At 37.9% G+C, this 23,988-nt stretch overlaps 1 protein-coding gene and 1 pseudogene across 2 annotated transcripts in view; both read right to left on the reverse strand.

Annotated features, from left to right (window-relative positions):
* The window catches only part of VWA8 (von Willebrand factor A domain containing 8), a 322,073-nt gene that overhangs the window by 252,681 nt on the left and 45,404 nt on the right, over window positions 1–23,988 (reverse strand). For both annotated transcript variants that reach the window (XM_032315220.1, XM_032315221.1), the window contains 5 exons: window positions 14,376–14,543; window positions 9,857–10,021; window positions 9,472–9,521; window positions 8,031–8,139; window positions 5,817–5,921 (listed from right to left, as the gene is read on the reverse strand). In XM_032315220.1, the coding sequence (XP_032171111.1) occupies window positions 5,817–5,921; window positions 8,031–8,139; window positions 9,472–9,521; window positions 9,857–10,021; window positions 14,376–14,543 (597 nt within the window). The remainder of the gene's footprint in view (window positions 1–5,816; window positions 5,922–8,030; window positions 8,140–9,471; window positions 9,522–9,856; window positions 10,022–14,375; window positions 14,544–23,988) is intronic.
* Window positions 11,878–12,027, reverse strand: LOC116574693 (annotated as a pseudogene).

The raw sequence follows: 23,988 nt of genomic DNA on the forward strand, positions 1-23,988 counted from the left end.
GATGTTATTTATTTATTTGTCAGAGATTGGAGCTAGAGCGAGCACAGGCAGACAGAGTGGCAGGCAGAGGCAGAGGGCAGAAAGCAGGCTCTCAGCCAAGCAAGGAGTCCAATATGGGACTCAATCCCAGGATGTTGGGATCATGACCTGAACTGAAGGCAGCTGCTTAACCAACTGAGGCACCCAGGCGTCCCAGTAAATGGGGCTTTCTTAATTTCTACTTCTGCTTCTTTATTCTTAGTGTACAGATATGCAAAGGATATTTGTATATTGATTTTGTATCCTGTGAGTTTACTGAATTCATTCATCACTTCTAGTAGTTTTTGGTAGAGTCTTTCGGGTTTTCTCTATATAATATCATGTCATCTGCAAATAGTGAAAGTTTTACTTCTTCCTCACCAATATAATGCCTTTTACTTCTTTTTGTTGTGTGAGTGCTATGGTTGGGACTTCCAGCACTATGTTGAATAAGAGTTGCAAGAGTGGATATCCTTGTTGCGTTCCTGATCTAAGGGGAAAAGCACTCCATTTTTCACCATTGAGTATGATGTTAGCTGTGGGCTTTTCATTTATGGCCTTTATTATGTTCAGGCATGTTCCCTCTAAACCTACTTTGTTAAGGGTTTTTATTATGAACAGATTTGTACTTTGTCAAATGCTTTTTCTATATCTATTGAAATGATCCTGTTTTTATCCTTTGTCTTATTGATGTTGATATATCGTGTTGATTGATTTATATTGAATCACCCTTGCATCCCAGGAATGAATCCCACTTGATTGTGGTGAGCGATTTTTTTTTTTTTTTTAAATATTGTTGGGTGCTCTCTGTGCCTCCTGATCTGAATTTCTGTTTTCTCCCCAGATTCAAGAAATTCTCAGCTATTATTTCTTCAAAATAAACTTTCTGCACCCTTTTCTCTTGCTTCTCTTTCTGGGATCCCTATGACACAAACGTTATTATGCCTGACGGTGTTGCTCATTTCCCCATTTTCATTTTCTATTATTTTTTTCTCTCTCTTGTTCAACTTGATTGCCTTCTATTACTCTGTCCTCCAGGCCACTGATCCATTCTTCTGCTTCCTCTAATCTCCTATTTAGTCCACTTAATGTATTTTTAATTTCAGTTACTGAATTCTTCATCTCTGGTTGGTTTTTGTTTTCTATCTCTTTGTTAAAGGTCTTGCTGAGGTCCTCCACTCTTTTCTCCACTCTTTAGTCCAGGGAGTAGCTTTATGACCATTAGTTTAAATTCTCTATTACTTATTTTCATTTCGTTTACCTCTTTTGCTGTGAATTTGTCTTGTTCTTTCATTGGAAAAATACTCCTCTGTCTCTTCATTTTGTCTAACTCTTTGCATCTGTTTCCATGTTTCAGGAAAGTCAGTTACATCTCCAGCTCTTAGAAGCAGTGGCCTTACGAAGAAGAGACCCCATAGTGCCCTGTGGTGCAAAGTCCCCTGTTCACCAGAACCTGGCAACGTGTACTGTGTGCACTCTACTGTTGTGGCGGAGCCACTTTTGCCTCCAATCCAGTCATCTGCAGTGGCTCTCCTTCCCTGTTGTAGGCAAGGTTTGATCCCTGTGCTGTTAGTGGACCAGGCTGGAGCCATCTGGGGCAGTTCAGGGCAAGAGTCACTTTGTTGTGGTGCTCATACCTCTTGGAGCTGCTTGCACACTCCCAGACTTGTGGCACTACTTTGGGTGTGCTATGGCCAAGATGTTTTGGAGGAGCTGTGTCCACAGAACACAGGGCAGGGCGCACTGTTACCAAGTTAGGTAGGGTGTGTTGGTGTTTGAAGGTGTCCATGTATCTAGGCTGGGAAGTGGGGGAAAGAAATGATACCTGCCAGCAATTTTGCTCTTGGAGAGGTCTTCCAAGCACCCCTATTTCTCCAGCACATGCTCTGAAATTAGTAAACAAATCTCCCTCCCATATACCCCAGTATTTTTCAAACTGCTGTTTCAATGCTGCATCTCTGTGCAACTATTTGGTATACTGTCTCTTTAAGAGTGAGCACTCAGATTCCTATCACCCTCCCAGAGCTGAGCCCACAGATCTTCCAAGTTCCAGGTGTTAAGCCCTGCTAATTTTAAGAACTCACAAAATCAGCCCGTCTGGTTTTCAAAGCCAAATGTTCCCTGTGCAGGTCTCTGGTGCCTGGGGTACCTCATGTGATGGCCTATTCTTTTCCCCTCTCTGAGCCCAAGGTGTCCCTCCCTGCCAAAGACAGTCTCCCAGGTCCATTTAACCCCTGCCACATATCTGCCCCCCTACCCACTTCGATGTGGCTTCTTCCCCACATTTAGCTGTGGGCGGAGAGTGTGTTCTACCAGTCTTCAGATTGTTTTCTGGGTTATTTACACTGATGTGGGTGTTATCCAGTTGTATCCACTGAACAAAGTGAGCTTAGGATCTTCCTACTCTGCCATCTTCATTAGAAGTCTAATTTATAGGACTAGTTTTGAAATCAGAGATCGGAAACACATCCAAGTGGCTTCTTTTTTTTTTTTTTTTTTTTTTTAAAGATTTTATTTATTCATTAGACACAGAGAGATCACAAGTAGGCAGAGAGGTAGGCAGAGAGAGAGAGAGGAGGAAGCAGGCTCCCCGCAGAGCAGAGAACCCGATGCGGGACTCGATCCCAGGACCCTGAGATCATGACCTGAGCCGAAGGCAGCGGCTTAACCCACTGAGCCACCCAGGCGCCCCCCAAGTGGCTTCTTTATAAAAATAAATACCTTTGTTCATAACTGACTCTTCTAGGCACTGAATATCTTATATTATATGAGGTGCACATGAACATCTAACATAGGAGGCATGTGGTAGCTCCCCTCAAAGAGTAGAGTACGGTCCCATGACAACACCAGTTATTCACAAAGAGATCCTATTAGGTCTTCTCAAAACTTCCTCAATAACAAACCTCACCTTTTTTGTGTCACAAAAAAGTTTACATTGCTTCATTTTATCAGACCTCCCCATGACATTTTCTTTATCCCTGACTATTTACCCTTGTTCCATGGGAATTGGGCACTGTGCTGATGGGCATCAAGGGAGCACATCAGGAATCACCACCTTTTTCTTAAACACTAGGTGCTCTATTTCAATAACCAATGCCAGGTTAGTTCAGATGTTGATTAAATTAAAGATGAATTCTAGTTCTTTTTTTCAGTGCTGAGAATAAATCTTAAAGTGAACTAGTTATATTTTTCCCCTTGCTTCTTTATGCTTTTCATTTAGAGTCTGTCCCCAACTACAGTTCTCAGCATCTATGAGGAAGAGCTTTTTATAAGTTTTATTTATTACTATTATTATTATTATATTGTTATTGACACCAACAATCAATGAAAATAATATTTCTTTGGCTAGCTGAAAATGTGGAGAAAAACCTGCTAAAGCACCTAGAATCTACTTCTGAGTTCTCACTATTACTACCCACATAAAGAATACTTCTTTGTGTACCCCCTTTGTAGATTCTGGGATAGAGGAGAAACAAACACCACTCTATTTGCCCAAGGCGGTAAAATCCTGGCCTCCAGAAAATGAAGGGCCTATACACATAGAAAAAAACCTAGTGTTCACATTCTACCTACTTCTTAGAAATCTGCTCCGTAAGCCAAACTGTAAAAGAAAAATAAAAGCCGTCTTTCATAAAAAGGAATTAATTTGGGTAAATCAATCTGCCAAGAGTCAACATGCTCAAATATATAGTTATAAGATATCATATATTGTGACCGGCCCTTTAGAAAACACTATTTTAAATAATATAATATGAAAATGATGCTATGCATACTTCAAAAGAAAATCATGCTCCATATTATGAACCACTTAAGATAAAAATAAGAACTTCATTAGCCACTTCCATAGTTTTATATAAAGCGCTTACTTGCAAGTTAATAATTGATTAGTTATATTTGTTTTTAATTTTTTTTGAAACACATTATAGCAGATATTCAAGTTTAACTAACTGTGTCAACAATGTTACTTTTTCCCATGTGGTCCAGGATCCAACGTAGGAGCACACGTTGCATTCAGCTATCATATCTCTTTAGTCAGGTTCAAACTGAAGTAGTTTCCTCAGTTTTTTTCTCTTTTATGGAGTGGATAATTCTAAAAAATACAGGACTTTCATTATAAACCTCAGCCTAGGTCTATACCATACTTTCTAATGGCCCAATTCACATCATGAATCCTTACCCAGAATATCCCTGAAATGAGGCTGAGCTCTTCTCACCTCAACACTCAGGAGGGACACAATATCTGTCCCACCTGGTCAAGTTGGCATTTACCATAAAAGTTATCATTTTCTTGTTTTGTAGTCAACTGAGTATTTTGGTAGGAGATATTCTTACATTATATCAATATCCTATACTTTTTTGGGAAGATATTTATTTATTTATTTATTTATTATTTGAAGCGAGGGAGAGAGAATATGAGTGTGTGCGTGCATGTGTGCGCATGGTGGTCAGGGAGAGAATCTTAAGCAGACGCCTGCTGAGTGTGGAGCCCTGCGTGGCGCTCACTCTCATGACCCTGAGCCAAAATCAAGACTTAGATGTTTAACTGACTAAGCCACCCAGGCACCCCAATATCCTATCCTTCACAGAACCTCCACCCACTAGCTTTAAAACCTTTGATGACCTTCTGCCTAAATCAACTACCATACTGATGGTTGCCAAATGGTGATTTTTCTGTTTATATAATTCCTTCTGCATTTATTCAAGAGATTTTTCTTCTTCCCCTTGTATTTATATATTCATTTATATCAATATGAACTTAGAGATTCCTATTCTGTTCAATGGCTTATAATCAACAGTTATCATTGTTTATTTTGATACTTATGGGAGCCACTTCAAGCTGGTTCTTCTGTAACTTTGGCACATCAGCATCATTTGGTAGGCATTTCCTTACTTTCTGGCACAGTAAGAGGATCCCAGTTCATTTCATTGTATACTTCCCCTGTGCAGATGCTGAACCAGCCCTACTTCCTAGGAGTCCTGATTACATTTAGTTTAGGAAGTGTGGTATTTAGAAACCAATGTCTCGGCAATTGGCATGATTACTGCCACTGGATGGTCAGTTTTTAGGCCTTTATAGAGGAGAGAACTAGAAAGTATGGGTTTGCATTTACATATACACACACTATCTGTATCTATTACTCTGTTTATATATATTGAAAAAAAAATGAGTTCATTCTGATTTCTCCAATTCCAATCTAACACCACAGCAGTCTTTCTTTCCTTCTCCCTTTCTACTTTTATAAATTATTTTTCCAACAGTAAATAACACAGCTCTCATAATCCTCAATATATTGACCCATCTGCTCAATTGATTTACTTTTTTTGTTCAATGTAGTCAACATCCCAACCACACCAGTCACCTCTGTACATGCTTCACTATCACTGGCCTGCCAGTGCCTCCATGCCTAGAAAAAAAAGAGAGGGAAAAGCAAGGGAAAGGAAGAAAGATGGAAAGAAAAAAGCAGGAAAGAGGGGGAAGCGAGAAATGGGAAGATGGGAACAGAAGGGATGAAAAGAGACATGGAAAAGGAAAGGAAAGCGAAGCAGATACTTACTTTTTTTTTTTAATTTAAATTCATATAAGATACTTTTTTTTTTTAAGATTTTATTTATTTGTTTGTCAGAGAGAGACATAGATAGCATGCATAGCAGGGGGAGCTGAAGGCAGAGGGAGAAACAGGCTCCCTGCCAAGCAAGCAGCCTTATGTAGGACTAAATCCCAGGACCCTGGGATCATGACCTGACCCGAAGGCTGACACTTAACTAACTGAGCCACCCAGGTGTCCCAAGATACTTACTTTTAAAACACCTTCCACAGCCATCTTCCCTTCGTGTCCTAGTAAAATAGTGTATGGGTAAAGCCACTGGATTGCATGTTTGATTGACATCATAGGAAAGGAATCCTATTAGGAGCAAAAATACATAGGAATGAGGAACATCTAAAACAATCACAGAAAATTTATCTGAAATGCATATGACATTGAAATTGCCTTATAAATAATAACAATAGGTTTCTCGTATTTTCTAGAAGTCTATAAAAGTAAATATTCATTACTTCCTCTTCTCCTCCTATTCTACACCCTTTCCCTGGGTAAGCTCATCCACTCCTACCTTGCACTTGCCATCTATCTGTTAATGGCTCTCATGTCTCTGTCTCTGATCCTGACTACTTTCCTGAGCTATAGACTTGAACTCGCAATTACCCAGACAGGAATCTAGATATCCCATTGACCCCCATTCAGCATATCTGAAACTAAATGTCTGAACACATTTCCCTACCATACTCATCCCAAAGTACCTTCTCCTTCACTTTTATTCCTAATCTGAGTTACTCTCATACACAAATGTACTTACCTTCACAGTTATAAATTACAAGCTAGAAGGTTTTTATTACTCTCAAAACTTTCCCCCAAATCAAAGTGCTTTCTCAATTCCGTTCACTCTGCTTTCAGAAATCTACTAAAAGGGACAACTAGAGAAATTTTGGTATAAGTTGTCTATCAGACGATATTATAGAATTACTGTTAACATTGAGGGGTATGATTAGTGGTTCTGGTCATGCAGAATGTCCTACTTCTTATAAGGTGCACACTGAAGTATATAAGAATACTGACCACGGTTTCCTTTATAATGGTTCAGAAAAAAAGAGAGATGGCAATTAAATGTGGCAATATGCTAAAAACTAGTGACTCTAGTTGAAGGGATTATGGGTATTCATTTTACTATTTGTGAACTTTTTTTTTAGATTTGGGAATTGTCAAAGTAAAAAGTTTCAAGCAAAAACAAAAAGAACAAAATGTAGGAGATATGATAAATAGGAGGAGAAATCCTGTTCTAAATATATAGAGCAATGTAAACAATACCTGTGAAACCTACTCAGTTTCAGGATATATAAACAAATAGCAACAATAGTTTAGAAATAAATCTCTTGGATTTATTTTTATTTTATTTTATTACTATATATTATTATATATTATTTATTTTATTTTATTTTACTTTATTTTTATTTTAAGATCCCTACTACCTGGGATTATGCTCTCCTTAGCAAAATCTCTCACTGATGGTTACGGTTTCCCCCTTATGCCACCGTGCTCTCCCCATCCCTCCTCCCTGCCAGCAGAGGTATCTTCCTGCAATATATGACTGATTACTATACACCTCACCTACTTCATAATACCTAGTGGGCCCCTTCTTCCCCACTACAAAATCCAGACAACTGCACTCACCATGCAGACACTTCACACGAAAGCTCTAACCTCTCTCTTCACCATACATGCCTGTTCTAGCAATACGACTCAGCATTCTTCAAAAGTAACAAGCCCTTTTGTGATTCAACAGCTTTGTACGAGCTGTGCCCCCTGTATGGAGAGCATTTCCACCACTCTTGACACTACCGTCATGATCTCTTCGAAATCGTAGTGGACAATGTCTATGCTCCACCAAAGCCCTCAGATCTGTTTTTATCCTTTCTAAGCCTCTCACCCTTCCCTTCCAACAGCCAGCAGAGGCAGGGCTATTAAAGAAGACTACCCTTGAAGTCCTGAAGCCAGCTCTGCTCCAGGCCAAGAGAGCAGCTAGTGCCTGGGAATCAGTGTCCCTTGCAACGAGCAATGACTGCTGGTGCCCAAGTGTGAACGCCCCAGCTCCCTGCCTCAGTGGGCCATGTGGAGGCAAAGCTTACCTGCAACATGCCTCTCCCAGCTCTTCGTGTCTCTTCAGGCTGAGTCCTCCCTCCGTCTGTGGACTTTTCCCTGAGCTGCACATCTGCCTGCCTCCCCCTGATACCCCCAATAAAGCTGGAAGCTCTTCAAGGGCTCAAAATATGCAGCTGGGCTCTGTACAGTTTACTGCGCTGCAGCCAAGTAAGCTCAGGTCTTGTAATATTTATAAAATACAACAAGACAAACTGAAGTGGTCAATCCCCAAGGATTAGCTTTTAAATGTACTTTTTGCCACAAAATATACACATCATTAATTTGGTTATACATATCATTAATTTATTTTATACATACCAGGATTTGAACTGCAGCTGGTAAACTATCTAAAGGAAAATCTGGAAGTCCAAGAGTAGAAGATTCTTGGGAACAGAGAGTGGTAGCAAAGGACAGGAGCTGAGAAATTCTAGGGGAGAAAAATTAAGTGATGTTAGGGGTACCTGGGTGGCTCAGTGGGTTAAGCCTCTGCCTTTGGCTCAGGTCATGATCCCAGGGTCCTGGGATCCAGCCCTGCTCCGGGTTCTCTGCTCAGCAGGGAGCCTGCTTTTCACATCCCTCCCTCTGCCTGCCTCTCTGCCTACTTGTGATCTCTGCCTGTCAAATAAATAAATAAAATCTTTAAACAACAAAAAAAATTAAGTGATGTTAAATGTTATCCTAATAGCTTGAATATATAAAATGTATTCATTTTTAAAATATGAAACAGCTGAACCAACTTATTTAATCTAAAAGATGATACTTACTATTAAATTCTCAAGAAACAACAGCTTCATATTATAATATTCCATTTAAAACTCAGAAGCTGGGGTGCCTGCATGGCTCAGCCAGTTGAGTGCCTGCCTTCAGCTTGGGTCACAGAGCCCGGTCTCAAATCTGCTTCTCCCTCTCCAACTCTGCCACTCTCTCGGTCTCCCTCAAATAAATAAATAAAATCTTTTTAAAAATAAATAAATAAAACTCAGAAGCTGATTAAATATACAGATGTATTTCTTTTTTTTTAAGATTTTTTAAAAAATTTATTTATTTGAGAGAGAGAGCCAGTGAGCACAAGTCGGGGCAAGAGGCAAAGGGAGAGGGAAAAGCAGACACCCCACAGAGCAGGGAGACCAACATGGGGCTTGATCCCAGGACCCTGAGATCATGACCTGAGCCAAAGGCAGATGCTTAACTGGCTGGGCCACCCAGGAGTCCCCAGATATATTTCTAAAATGTGACAATATGTGAGACTTTCCACAACCTGGCCCACATTTATCCTGCCAGCCTCCCTTCCCACCCTTCTCAATGCAAACCTGAATTCCAGCCACAAGGAGCTTTCTATAGCCTCAAGAACAAGGCATACACTCTCATACCCCATGCTTTAAAAATAACTTCTCAGAATTCCTTAATTCCAATCTTTATCTGGCAAAAGTGTATTTATTCATCTCAAATGCTGATGCCTTTTTGAAATTATGGCCCCTACTATACAATATTAAACTAATACAGTCCCATATCTTTAAACTCTACCATATCTTGAATTTCTTGCCTTCAAGGATCATGTCTTATTAACTTTATCATTAGCATTCACTGCAACTACTAAAAAATTCTTCAAAGAATATTTATTGAATGGATGAATTAACCAATTCATCAATGGACAAAATAAATAAATTTGATGTGAAGTGTCCAGATATTTATATAAATGTGTGTGTGTGCACGTGTATGTGTATCTGTGTATGTGTGTATGTGTAGCTAAAATACTTACTTCTCAGCAGAAACATTGGCTCCAACTGAATACAGCAGTTTAAGTTGGTCCTAAAATAACATAGAAACATACCAAATCAATAAGGAATGTAACAGACTAAAGGGAAACTTTTATAGGCACACTTCAAACTTTAAGTAGACACTAAGTAATAGTAAAAAAAAAATAATTTTTGATATATGTCATTTTCTAAAAGTTAGCCTTTTTTAATCTATCAGATAGATAACGCCACAATAATTTTTCTCCCTAGTTTCCAGAGATTTTCTTTACTCTCTTTTTCTCTCCATTAACTACTGAGAGGGACATAAAAACATAGTAACATTTTTATAGTAACCAAATAGAAATAGAAAATCTGTTTAAGAAATAAATTATCCTTGTTCATACTTACCTTAAAGGGTAGATAATAAATATCTCTGGCCTGAAATCGAGAACGGAGAGGGGGGTCTAATGGATTCCCAGAGTACTTAGGCACTGGCAAGCCCAAAGCTATGACGCGGAAGTTTTCACTGACCCGAACAATCTTCCAAGCATCCAATTCTGTTTTGGTATGATCCTGAAAGAAGATCCAAACTTATAGCATAAATGATGCAGATTACAACTGCAAGAACTGCCAGGCTTAGGAATTTAGGCCCTGATTGCTAAGTAAATTGTACTTGGGAACCAAATACAAGCTTCAAAACCAAACCTTCAAGGAAGGAAGCAAAGTGAAATCAGGATCAGGGTGCCAGGAAGGCTCATACCATGAAGACTGGAGTTGAACAGAGAAGCAGCTAACAGTCAAGGAACAAAGGCAACGTGGGTCGTCAGATCTCCAAGTTGTGGTCATTAACTCGGAGAAACTGAGTGAAGAGTCTAAGGAATATAATACTGATTCAGACCAGAGAACGTAAAAGGTAGTCCTAGAGGGACTAACCACTCACTGGTTGAGTAGAGAGTGCCCATGGACCTCAAAGAGACAACCATGTTTATGGGTCTATTTCTGCCAAGATATCAATACATAGTAACTATGAATACATAGTAACAACTACCATGTATTGAAAACCCATTACATGTAAGTACTTTCAATGAATTTTGCTCACTTAACTTTTATTAGAATGCAAATAAACATTTAATTCATTTTTAAGGATGAACAAACTAATGTTCAAAGGAATTCTATAACTTGCCCATGGCCCTACAACTTGCATCTGGTAGAGTTGAGACTGGAAACAGTACAGGGTCTGGGGTTACAAACCCTGGCTCTAGCACTTTGTGTAAACATGACCAAGGGCATGTTATTATGCCCTCTGACCCTCAGCTTTGTCATCAATAATTACTGTGCCTAATGGGAAAACTAAATACAACAGTGCAAAAGCAACTGGTCCAAGTAGGTACCTGTTATCTCATTCCTTCTCTCTCTGCTTGACCCTAACAATGGCTCTTCACTGTCCTCAGCTGTACAGCTTACAAAGCTTATATGAACGTGTACGCCCTCAGCTTTCAGCATATCCGCAGGGGATGCGACCCATATAACTGTGTAGAAGCTCTTCACGCGACACTCAAGGACTTTCCTGGCTTGAGTCATGTCCTATTCTCTCGGTCCCAGCAAGCACTGCACACCCAGCCTGCCTTCCTTGACCCCATGCTCCGCCACATCTCACAACCGTGGCTCTCCAGACAAATCATGCTGCTTGACCAATGCTGCTCCACTTGCCTGAAACACCCTTTCCACTTTGCACAGCATAAACACAGGCATCATTTCAAGCTTAGCACAAACAACATCACTCTCTAAACCCTCCCTCCATCAGAACCAGTTTTGTACCCCTCCACTGTATCCTATGCAAGGATCTGACTTCTGTCCATTACCACTTCATGCTGCAGCCAAGCTCTCAAGAGGACTTATTATCTCTTAAACATAATAGGACAAATGTCTGTTGATTGACTGCATGAAATCATTTAAAAATATAATGAATGATTATTTCAAGCATAACCAAAATTATGACCCCACTTTCATCAACAGACTACAGAGATACTATATCACCATGCACCGGAGGACAAGAGTCAGCATCTAGCCCTACCTGAGAAACCAAGAGCATCATCTTCAGACAGCTGAATATTTTTCTTTCCCACTTACCCAAAAAAGATCATCAGGATATAAATACAATTTATACAAAATGATTGTATCTGTTTCCACAATAACAAAATCCTACTACAATCACCTCTCTGAAACCATTAAAATTTTGGAGTATTCAAATTGAGTATATTGAATCTAACTAGAAATAAACAGGACTTAAATTATGGTACCGAAATCCTCTTATCATAGAAATTGTCTTAAGGTGGTGGTGTTTTGTGAAGGGATCTTGCCTATCTTCTCTGAGATTCTTAGGAGACAGATTCTATGAATATAGTAACGATATTTACCAATGAAAATTAAGCATGTATACTGATACTTACATTGGGAAAAAACAATGTAGTACATCCTTCTCAATAACAAACACTCCTTGTATACTAAAACTCTTCAATTAGCAATAATCGTGCCTCAGATAAACCTCAATCGCTATGATATTGCCACTGTACAAAGCTTAAAACTCTTTTGACCCCATATTTCAAATTCTTAACCAAAGTAATAGGTTCAATCACTTTGCATAAAATTCTAACACAAATAAAAGAATATATCAAACTTCTAATTGTGAAGTAGACACCACACTTAAAAAAATGATCCCATATCTGAGTATTCTTTTCCAAATCATTTACGAACAATGCCAAATAACTAAATAATGATATAGGAGCCAATAATAGTTCTTTTGTAATTTGAAAGTATCTAATGAGAAAATGTTCTGCATAACACTGACCTACTTTAAAAATAATAAATATAAATTACATTCTTACATTTATTTAAATTTGTATTTTATAATATTAATTAAAATTTAAAGTAAATTTAAATAAATGAATAATAAACATATCTTTCATTTCAGTAAATTAACTCTAACAATATGAATGAATGAATATTTTTCTTACTGATTAAACCCTCAATTATCCTCTTCTAATTACATTAGTATGATGTCATCTTCAGATAGTTCCAAAACAAGACAACTATATCTTACAGTGAAAACACCATCTAGAGACTCCTATAAACAATAAAGAAACAGACTGCTAAAAGGGTAGCAGGACAGGTTTCTGGGAAAAGACTCACACAGCGGGAATCAGAAAGAGCTATTTCTGGTCCTACCAGCCATGGAGCATCAGTTCAATCAGACCCTCTGGTGTCAACAACTCTTATTTAGTACCTAGTGTGTCCTGGGCTTTCACCAGCTGTATCGAGAAGAAAGGAGACACAGATTCTGCTCTTGAGCAATTTGTAACCTACTTGGGGCAGTAAAATTCCCATCCATGTATTTCTACCACACAAGTGTCAGAGAGACGGAATCCTAGAATGCAGAGGCAGAGACATCAATCTCTGAACTCTGGAGCCCGAGAGCTCCAGTACAGCACAGACGGCGCTGAATGGGCAAGGGTTGTCTTCTCCTCCTTTTGTGACATTACAAGAACAACTTCCCCAAAGTCTCCGAAGGGCCCCACACTTTCTTCCTATCAACTTGCATCACAGCATGTAAAGATTTTATTGCACTGATTCATTCATTCAACAAATAGTTATTGAGCAGCCACTAAGTGCCAGGCACTGCTCTAAGAGCTTGAGATAACACTGGTGACAAAAATCCCTGGTAGCAGAAGTTGTAATCTAGCAGAGGGAGGCAGTGAATAAACTAAAAACACAGCGGGGCGCCTGGGTGGCTCAGTGGGTTAAAGCCTCTGCCTTCAGCTCAAGTCATGATTCCAGAGTCCTAGGAGCCCTCTCTGCTCAGTGGGGAGCCTGCTTCCTCCTCTCTCTCTGCCTGCCTCTCTGCCTGTGATCTCTGTCAAATTAAAAAAAAAAAAAAAAAACTAAAAAAAAAAAAAACCAAATAAAAAACTAAAAACACAGCAAGGAAATAATTCCTGTAGGATGTTAGAAGACTTAGGAAAAAACAGAGCAGAATCAGGGAGTGTGAGGGCAGAGGGGACACTGCAATGTCAAATTGGTGGGTGAGAGCAGGCTTCATTGAGAACGTAACACTAGACCAAAAACTTGAAGGGGTATAGAAGGAAGCCAGGTATCTGGGAGAAAATCATTCTGAAGAGCAAAGTGACTTGCAAAGCACTAGGAGAATGCCTTCCCGGTGGGTTTAAGGTACAGTAAAGACAATACTATCCGCTGGAGTGAATAAACAAGGACAGCAGGAGAGGCAGGAAGGGCCCAGATCAGACAAGATCTGTTTTGCACTGGAAAGGCCTTTGGGTTTTTGAGTGAGGAGAGGGTTTAGAACAGTTTTAATCTGCCCCATGTTTTAAAGTGATCCTGGACCACTGCAGGGCAGCCAAAATGAAAATGAAATGTATTTACAACAACTCAGGCATCAGATCCAGGCAGCTTGGACTGTCATGGTATCTCTTAAATATGTTTCATTTCTGTCAATATCTACTGGATTTTGAGCTTCTGGAGGCCAGGAACTATACTCAGTTCAGCTTTATCTTTCTCGCACCATCTAGAAGCCATTAGACTTCTGGTACATGGTTGTTGTGAGACAAAGAAGAGGATAGGAAAGGAGGGAGAAAAAGAAGAATTAAAAGGAGGGGGGAAAAAGAGAAACAAATAGTTATTACATAGGCCAAAAAAAAAAAAAAAAAAGCCAGTAAAAAAATCTAGGAGGTCTTCTAATAGGATCTGCAAACTGAAAAACTTGTCAAACTGCAAACTCATGAGCTAAGCAGTGTGCCACAGATGCGAGCCACCTGAACGCTGTCCTCGTGCCCACACAAGCATGTCTCACCACAAATGGCACCTCCTACATCTCAGGAGCCAAGACAAAGGAGCTGAATTTTTCTGTTCTTACTTGGAGAAGTTTGTCGTAACGCTCTGAAGACATCAGGAAGCGTCCATCCTCAAGTTGCATCTCCCTATTTTCCAGCAAGTTGTTCAAAACGGGCAAAACGTTCCTCTCCGCCTTTTCCAGGCCTTCCAAAACAAGGGTTCTGCCTTCTGTGGCTGCACGGACTGCACACTATTTCCAAGAGACAAAAGCAATATGAGAATATGGAAGATGCCAGAGCATGGCTTAATTTTACTTGTAATGCAAGTAAGTGAAGAAGTAAGAGATAAGCGATTAATGCAGCCACAGATGACCAGTACCTTCACAGTCTAGTTTTACTAGGCAGTAGAATTTGTTGTATGCCTGTTCAGGAAAAGAATGTTTGTAACATACATAACAAAGATCAAGTAAATAGACTTAATATAAAAAGAATTTTTCAGATTAAGAAAATAATATCACTATGATATGCAAATGAGCATAATAAAATATTTTCCATTTCACTGGTTAATAAAGAGCTGCAAGGTAAAACAATATATTTTTAGAACTTCAAATTAGCAGAGATTAAAAAAGAAAAGTAATACTTAGTGTTGGTAAGGTTAAGACGAAACTGGCGCTTTTCATTCCCAATTGGTCTATGTGCAAAATGACAATGTTATGGAGAATAAATGGCAAGGTATTTTCAAAAATTTAAATGGTTATGTTCATTAATCCAGCAATTCTATTTCAAGGAATTTTTCTTAAGGGAATAGTCAGGAAAACATAGATGGAAAGATTTATAATTAAAACAAACAAACAAACAAACAAAAACAAAAATTAAAAAACCCCAAATGCCAATCTAGAAGACTGGCAAAATAGACCATAATAAATCAGTGTGATGGACTACTACACAGCTTTCAGAAATAATGTTACAGCTCTATCTGTACTAGGACTATGCCATCACTTACCTGATTACTAAACCCTCAGTAAATATGCTTCTTGTTTTAAGAACCTTGTTATAAAAAGTACTTAATTCATGAGTCCATGGGATGGATTGGGGAAGACAATGACAATGCTCTAGAGATGGGACATTTGCTTCTTCCAGCAGTTGTATTACAAATCTGTGATAAAACATGAGGAAAAGCCACTACAAATTGACATTGGTCAACCTCAGTTGAATCATCACTATTACTTAGAAAATACTTTCTTCATTTCTTATAGAAGTTATTGCCAAGCCAAGCTTCCAGTCCTTTTCATTTCTTTCTATGATGTACTTTACCATGATGATTAAAGTCATCAGAATTGCAATTCCATGGCTTTCCTTAACTCTATCACACAATCCCTCTGTGTCTTCCTTACTCTTATTTCTGTCTTTGACAATCTCCAAGGCCAGCCCTTTCCACCTTGAGCTTAGAGGCATCCACTCTCACCTTTTCCAAAATCTTCCATCAACCATCTCTTAACTGAACTTTTAACTTCCTTCTCTTCTACAAACATGTCTGCACTTTAAGAAAACCTATAGTCTCCTAATACCTCTCAACACCATCTATTTACCTTCAAGCCCCATGAGGAATAGTCCCATACACACTGCCTCTACTAAGCCTCCATCACTCTTATTTTACTAAAACTGCTCACTCGCAAGCACCAAAAAAAGAAGGCATTTCCTTAATCGTCATGTTCTCCTTTCCTCCCACCCTCTTCCCTTGATCCTCTCTTGTGCTTCATGTTCTGTCTTAAGATATTTACCAAGTAGGTTTTCCCTCTGGCTTTCCTCAACCCTTCCTCTGACTCCCACCCTCTTAAAAAAAAAAAAAAAAAAATCAAGAGCAAGCATTCCCTAAGGCTCTGCCCTTACCCTTTCCCTTCCTCTTCCCTCATTTGTTATTTCATTAGCAAAGCTCTAACATGCTCCCATAAATCCTCACTGGTTCACTGACTAGCCATTATATGACAGGTGCTATGTTATACGCTACATTAAGTAAATAGGAATAACAATAGATAACGTTTTAAAAATTTTCTTTATCTCCTCTTTCTTGAGAAACATAGTATGTAATCCCAACCTTCCTCCTGATCTCCAATGCTCCCATTTCCAAATATCTTTTAAACATCTCCATAGACGTGTTCAAACTCAACATTCTGAATCAAATATGACTTGTTTCTAAACCAGGCCCTCTTCCTGGTGGCGATTTCGATTAAAGTCTCATTGAGGGTGCCTGGGTGGCTCGGTTGGCTAAGTGTCTGCCTTCAGCTCAGGTCATGATCCCAGGGACCTGGGCTCCCTGGAGTGGGGAGCCTGCTTTTCCCTCTCCTACTCTCCACTCTTGCACTCTCTTTCTTGCACTCACTCACCCTGTCAAATAAATACATAAAAATCTTTAAAATAAATAAATAAAATCTCATTGATTCTCCTGCCACCCAAAATTCAGTACTTCTAATTCCTTAGACAACGCAAGTGTAACCTCTAAATAGTTCATGTGTTCATCTGCACTGCACCTTCTCAATGTGAGCCTTCACACTGAGGCACACTGAAGGCTCAAAGTGAGCCTTCCTTCACTCCCTGTTCAATTTACTGAAAGAGTCAACTGGAACAGGCAGGCACCATATCTCCGTATCTCTCGTTCTCTGTTGTGCTCAAGGTAATCCTATTTTACCTGCTGGAAGTTAGAGACTGAATCATGCCATCTGAAAACTCTATGAGATCTATGATTATACAACTTACCTCAACTTTATGAAGAATATTAATTTTTAAAATCCCCCAAAACTTTTTTCTTATTAATTATTTATTTACACACCATTTGAGTGGCAATGAGTGGATGCTTTATAGTGCAAATAGATCCAAACATGATAAAAAGAGGATTATAAACTTATGAGTGGTAATTTTTTTTTATATGAAAAAGACTGAAAAGAAAACAATCACACACAAAGGATCACCCAAGATTTTTAACTTTCTTCCTGACTTGCCCTTTGGATATGTGGTTATAGACTCGGTACATACACGTAAATTAAAAATTTTAAATGCAGGCAAGAGTACTGGCTAAAAGGAGAAAACCTTAAAAAGATACTTTTTAGTAACTAAAGCCGAATCACTGAGTTTATGGAAATAATACTAGTTACTAATCCACATAATCTTGTTTCCTGATTGTTCCTTAGTCTACAAAAGTATGAAACTATAAAGTATGAAAATACTTTAATCAGTACTGTCAAACTTTAGTAATGCAATCTCATCACCTTTGTATAGAAGAATGTTAAAAAAAAAAACCTACATACCAAATCCATTAAGTACTCGAATATATCAACATATTGTACTATGTGGTGAGTCTCAGACTTAATTGGACATGCTGGAGAAAAATAAATTGTTACAGGTGTTACAGGTTTTGTGCCCAACAGAGGCTCAAACAGCCCGCGCTGTCTGCATCGATGCCCTCTTTGCCCTGTCTGCCCAGCACATGAGTGTAGAGCCACAATGCTCAAGTTCTCCTTGTTCTTCCGTGTGCCTGTTTCATCTCCCCAGCAAGATTCTCGGGTTCAAGGCGTGAGAACCCTGCCTTTTATGTCATCCTGGTGCAAAACTGGCTCACAGAAGGCTTTTGGTGTTTAGGAAATAAAAATGTAACCTCTCAGTTAAAAGATGCGGTTAGGTAAGTTTAGGAAGGATTTTTATATGAAGGATAATAGTTATGTATGCCCACACTTGTTAGGAGAACAGAACAAATTTAACCGTCAGCATGAATGACTTAAGCTACATAGTTCAAAAATTTTCTTTTTTTCTTTTTTTTTTTAATTTATTTATTCAACAGAGAGAGAGATCACAAATAGGTAGAGAGGCAGGCGGGGGGGGGGGAGCAGGCTCCCCACCAAGCAGAGACCCCGATATGGGGCTCGATCCCAGGACCCTGGGATCATGACCTGAGCCGAAGGCAGAGGCTCAACCCAGGTGCCCTTAGTTCAAAAATTTTCTATACGGATTTTTGAATAAAGGAATGGTGGTATACTTTTTCTCCTGAAATCTTAAAAAAAGAAGGGGGCAATGCATACATATTTTATGTAGAATGAATACTTGTGATAGTTACTCAAAGCAGAAACTACATCAACCATAGGATCCTTTCCTGCCCTTCAAGCTATAGAATTATCGAGACCTAATTTTCTCAAATAGAAATCAGAAAAAATACAGCAAGATCTTTCTGGACAAACCATATCAGTTTTAACAATCCAACATGTAGGCATGAAGGGTTTCAAGATAAAGGAGGCTGCATGACCTAAAAATCAAAAACCATCTAAGCCTCTGTTCTAGATTTGCTTCTGATTTGATAAAAGACCCTAGGCAAACAATTAATCTGGAGGTCTGTGTCCTCATTTACTAAATGAGAATATCCTCAAGGGGTATTGTACATTGTCACTATCTAGGAAAGAAAGCAGTACTGGAAATTAAATTTAAAGTTATCGGACCTAATTAAAATAGAAATTATTACTGATAGGACAACAATTTAATAAAAACATATTGCAAAAAGCTTCAAGTGACTCGGAATGGCTACAGTTCAACAGCACTGAGGAAGCCAAACAAAAACAAAAATAATTAAATTTTAAGTTCTTTATTTTAAAATATCAGAATAGGATCAGATGGATTTTTCAGTGCTCTACCACTTACCTGCAATGGGCAATTTAGGCTAGTCACTTTACCTCTCTGAGCTTCCATTTCTTTCTTAAGCCACACCATTTATGGTGCTTAACTCACAGATTGTGGTGAAGATTAACAAAGATAACCTCTGGCTCAAATAAACCTGTACAAAATGATTAGCTGTTGTATTGTCAATACTCTCATCCTTTTAGTCATGGTGGCCGTCATCATCATCATCATCATAATCATCGTTGTCATTCTTTCAGGGAAATAGATATGATACAAAGAATACAAATTTTGGAACTGGACAGATCCTGGTTCAAATCCCACGTCTCCTGTTTAGCAGTTGTATGACCATGGCCCTCTAAGACTCAGTTACTTTACCTATAAGATGGGGAAGTCATCGCCATCCTAAGGATGTTTTGAGGATTAGATGCACTCATATAAGGCACTTAACACAACAGTGGTCTCAATAAAAGTTGTTACTATGTCTTGATTTTTAAATTAATTTCAGTATAGTTAACCTACAGTGTTATATTATGTGCCCTGATTTTTCAAACAAATTCTATAAATCTGTCAAACAGTTAAAAATTATGAGTACACAAGAGTTGGCCTAAGCAAGATGGCAATATGGTAAGGAGCCAAGGCTTGAGTTCCAACTAACACAGAGGCCAGAATAAACAGAGAGCCCTTCTCCAACTGTCCAAGTGAAAATTAGAACATATTAAAACAATAGGGCTGTAAAGAGTCTGGTGCAAGTAACAAGTAATTTAGCCACTCTCAATAGACTTGTATCTAGGTGATGCTTTCCAAATTCCAAATACTTAATTTAGCAACAAACTTCTGAAATACAACTTTGTTATTTTAACAGTGGTTACATGTAGAAAATAGCTTCAGCATCCACAAATAGGATTAAGTTTACAAGTAACTTTTTTTCCCTATTTTGACAAAATAAAAATCTTATTTTCTTATCAACAGCACTGTTATTCAACTTATTAGTTGTTGTTTTGATGACCTCTACTATTTAAGCAGCACATTAAAAAAAGATTAATCCTTATTTTTTTCTATTAAAAAAGAGAGAATCAAGAATAATCCCAAACAGGGGCATCTGGGTGGCTCATGGAATTAAACATCAGCCCTCGGCTCAGGTCATAATCTCAGAGTCCTGGGAACCAGTCACATTTCAGGGTCCCTGCTCAGCAGGGAGTCTGCTTCTCTCTCTCCCTCCTTTTCCACCCCAGCTTGTGCGCACTCTTTCTCTCTCTCAAGTAAATAAATAAAATCTTAAAAAAAAAAAAAAAAAAGGAATAACCCCAAACAGAAAAGAAGACATTAAAATACTATATAATTGTTTAAAGTGCATTTTTATGCTTAACATTAAATATGTACCTCATACATTATGGAACTGGAGAGAATTGTGTCAAATGTATCAATAAGATTCTAAGGTGAAAAGAGTTCCTGGCTTAGGAAAAGTTAAAGAAAATCATTTTACTTTCCCCATCCTGGCTTTCTACTCTCCAAATTATCTTCAGTGTCTCCTTTCAGTAAGATATTAAAATCGAAATGTAATTTATTTGTAGCTTAGTTAATTTATATTGGTTCATACTTGAGTAATGCAAGCAATTTTCTATTGATTTAAAGTCTTCCACTCCAGCTCTTTGGAGTCACATGGCAATAAACAGAAGTAATAAAGAGAATGTCAACAAATAAGGGGGGGAAAGTACATTAATAGGATTTTAAAGGGTTAAAATAACAATGATTTAGATTTTTTTCAGGTTATTTTATCTTCTGAGGCAAAGGACAGGTCATGTGGTAGCAAAATATCTTTAACTCTCCTTATGTCTCCATGGGTGTCTTATTTCTCTTCTTTAACCAATTCTTTTTTAAAAGATTAATCTGTAATCCGCTTAGCAAGGTAATTATATAAAAAGTACTTAAAATACTTAAATTAACTTTACATGAACAAATTGATAAGTTTTGGCAAATATTTACATATAAAGCATAGTATAAAATTCAACAATTTCTTAACAGACTATAACTTACTTCATCGGTACCCTTCTCCTTTTCTATATCCACTCAATTCATTGACATCTATATAGGAATGATAGCCAATAAATGTATTAGAAACACTCAGCCTGCTCAGTAATTTTTTAATGCAAATTAAAGCCTATTAATTTGGCAAAGTACATACAAATAAATACCCAGTGCTGACAAGAATTCATGAGGCAATCATGCATAGTGCGCTGACTTAAGTGTGAGTTAGAACACCCTTTCTGAAAGGCAATTTGGCAATACACATAATTCTTGAATTATTCTTGAAAATGTCTAGACTTCTCCAAAAATGAATATTTTAAAAAAAAAAAAAAAACCTCTATGATGACAGGAATTTGTTTCTTTTGCTGTCATTCTAGAGAGGGCCTGACACGTAACAGTCATTTTGGCGAACATTTAAGAAATTCTCTCTATATAGTATGCGTGTACACACACATATATCCATAAAAGCATTTATGAAATCAATAGACATATATCTATAAAGAGCATTTATAATATTATTAATCAGAAAGAAAATACAAATTCCCTACTATAGAATTACTAACCTAATTCTAACCTTCAGGAGTACAGTTCAGTTTAACCTCTGACTTTATGATCAACCATCCTTAATCTTGTGTGAATGAAGATAAGTGAAACGGTTGATAGTCATGACCCTCAACTTGGAATTGGGGGTTTTGCCAAGGTTTCCAGCTGAACAGTCAATTAGTAATTACTTAAACATTAGTCACATGTGCATGCATCAGGCACACTGAACAACCCAAAATTTCTCTCCCAGGACCCACCAGATGGCCACAGGCATTTTTTCACCCATCTTGGCCTTCATAGGTTAGAGCCATCACCTACTGGTTAATGAAGATACTGTCTCTCCCTTGATCTCAGACACCAAATTAAGAATGTTTATTGTTCTTATTGTTCTGTTATTATGGTTAAGAATATTAAACAAGTTAAAGAAATTTCCAAATAAAATAAAGACCTTTCAGTCTAACAACATATGACCAGCTGGTACTTATTGGGCAACTTCATCTATCTAGAACTCAGATGGGATTGATTCCTTCTAATCACTCAAAATAGATGTCAAAAAGATAAATACCTTTTCCATTGATGTGCCCTCTCGTCTTATCCAGAACCGTTTTATTGTTAATTTACTTAAAATTTTAACAAGACTGATTATCCAAAGGAGAAACCTATCATCAAATAAAAGGGCCAATTATCTTCCAGACAGTTTTTAGGTGCCAAGATAAACAAGAAAGTTACATTCTGGTAGGAAATGCAGACAATAAACGGAAACACAGAAATATTAGGTAAATTTACGTAGTGACAGGTACTCTGAGGATCACACTGTGTAATATGATAGCACTGTATTGTGTATGGAGTGCGGGCATCATCAGTGTTTACTAAAATGTTCTGAGAATTTATAATCTGAATGATGAGGAGGCAGGAATATATAGATCTGGGAGAAGATTATACCAGGCAGAGAAAATATTAAATACAAAGGTTCTGAGGCTAGAAAGCATTCAATCTATTTTTAAGAAAACAAGGCCATGAAGCAGGAGCCTAGAAAGCAAGGGAAAGAGGGAAAGGAGCTAAGGTAGACAAGATTAGGTCCTGCAAAGTCCTGTGGCCATATTAAAGGGTTCAGACTTTATTTTGGGTGTAATAGGATTGCATGGGTGTAAGCAAGGAACTGTTAGATCTGATTATGAACAAATAATAAAGAATAGTAAGAGATAGAAGAAAAAATATGAAACTCAGATATAATCTCAACAAATAGTCTGAAGTATCTTAGGAAAAGGACCAATGTTCCTATGCCACAATTACAGGCTTGGAAGATGTCTGTAGATTACATCCCCAATAGCGGATGTTCATCATAAAAAGTAGGAGTTGCCAAGAAAACATAAAGTGTAAGATATTACCATACACTTATAATAGCACTTTAAATATTTTATGAACTATAAAACAGATATCATCCAGAACTATGCTTTTTAAAATGGCAGACACAGTATAATATTACACAGTGTTATCTAAATAATTTATGTTTCAAGAAATAAAAAGTTTTAAGGTTCCTTTAAACAATAAACATATAAAAGTCCATTTTCTCTTCTTCACTATGTGCATTACAACAATCAATCCAGATATAAAATTCATTCAAAATATGTTTTTAAATCCACACTCTACCAAACACCCAATGCTCTCAGTGTCATTAAATCTGTTCCCATCTGGGCGCCTGTATCATTCAGTCCATTAAGTGTCTGCCCTCAGCTCAGGTCATGATCCCAAGGTCCTTGCCCTGGGCTCCTTGCTCAGAGGGGAGCCTGCTTCTCCCTCTCCCCCTCCCTCTTTGTGCTCTCTCTCTCTCTCTCTCTCTTAAATAAATAATTAAAATATTTTAAATAAACAAATAAATAGATAAATCAATCAATCTGTTCCCATATCCCCTCTCCACTACTTCGGCTATAGTCTCCGTTTTCTATGCTCTCTCCAACTCCTTACTCTTGGCCTCCCTAGATTCAGAAAAGAAGCAGGCATTGTAAAAGTGTATTTTTTTCCACATTTTTTCCATATAAAAATAACGTACAAAGTGAACCATGGCACTAGGTGAATAAAACAGATTTCTTTAAAATGTACTTCTGGGCTTCATCCACAAAGGATTACTTTTTAATTGGAAATGTGAACTCAGATTTTCTCACTACATGATGCTAAGTATGATCACTATCCTTTAAGGGGAAGACTGCCAAATCTCCCCATCTTAAGTATATTTTTCCTTTTTGTAACTAATAAAGTAATCTATAAGACAATGTGAATATCCAGGTCTCCAGAAATTCTTTCACTCAGTGGTTTTTTTACACTTATAGTAACTTGACCCTTGTATAACACATTTGAACTGAATCTGATCCACTTACATGCAGATTTGCAGATTCAATTTGATGAACTGAAATTGATCCACTTATATGCAGATTTTTTCATTATAGTATTATAAATGTTTTCTTTCTGATG

Source organism: Mustela erminea, chromosome 15 (genome assembly GCF_009829155.1).
Source record: "Mustela erminea isolate mMusErm1 chromosome 15, mMusErm1.Pri, whole genome shotgun sequence".
In the NCBI taxonomy this organism is placed as follows: domain Eukaryota; kingdom Metazoa; phylum Chordata; class Mammalia; order Carnivora; family Mustelidae; genus Mustela; species Mustela erminea.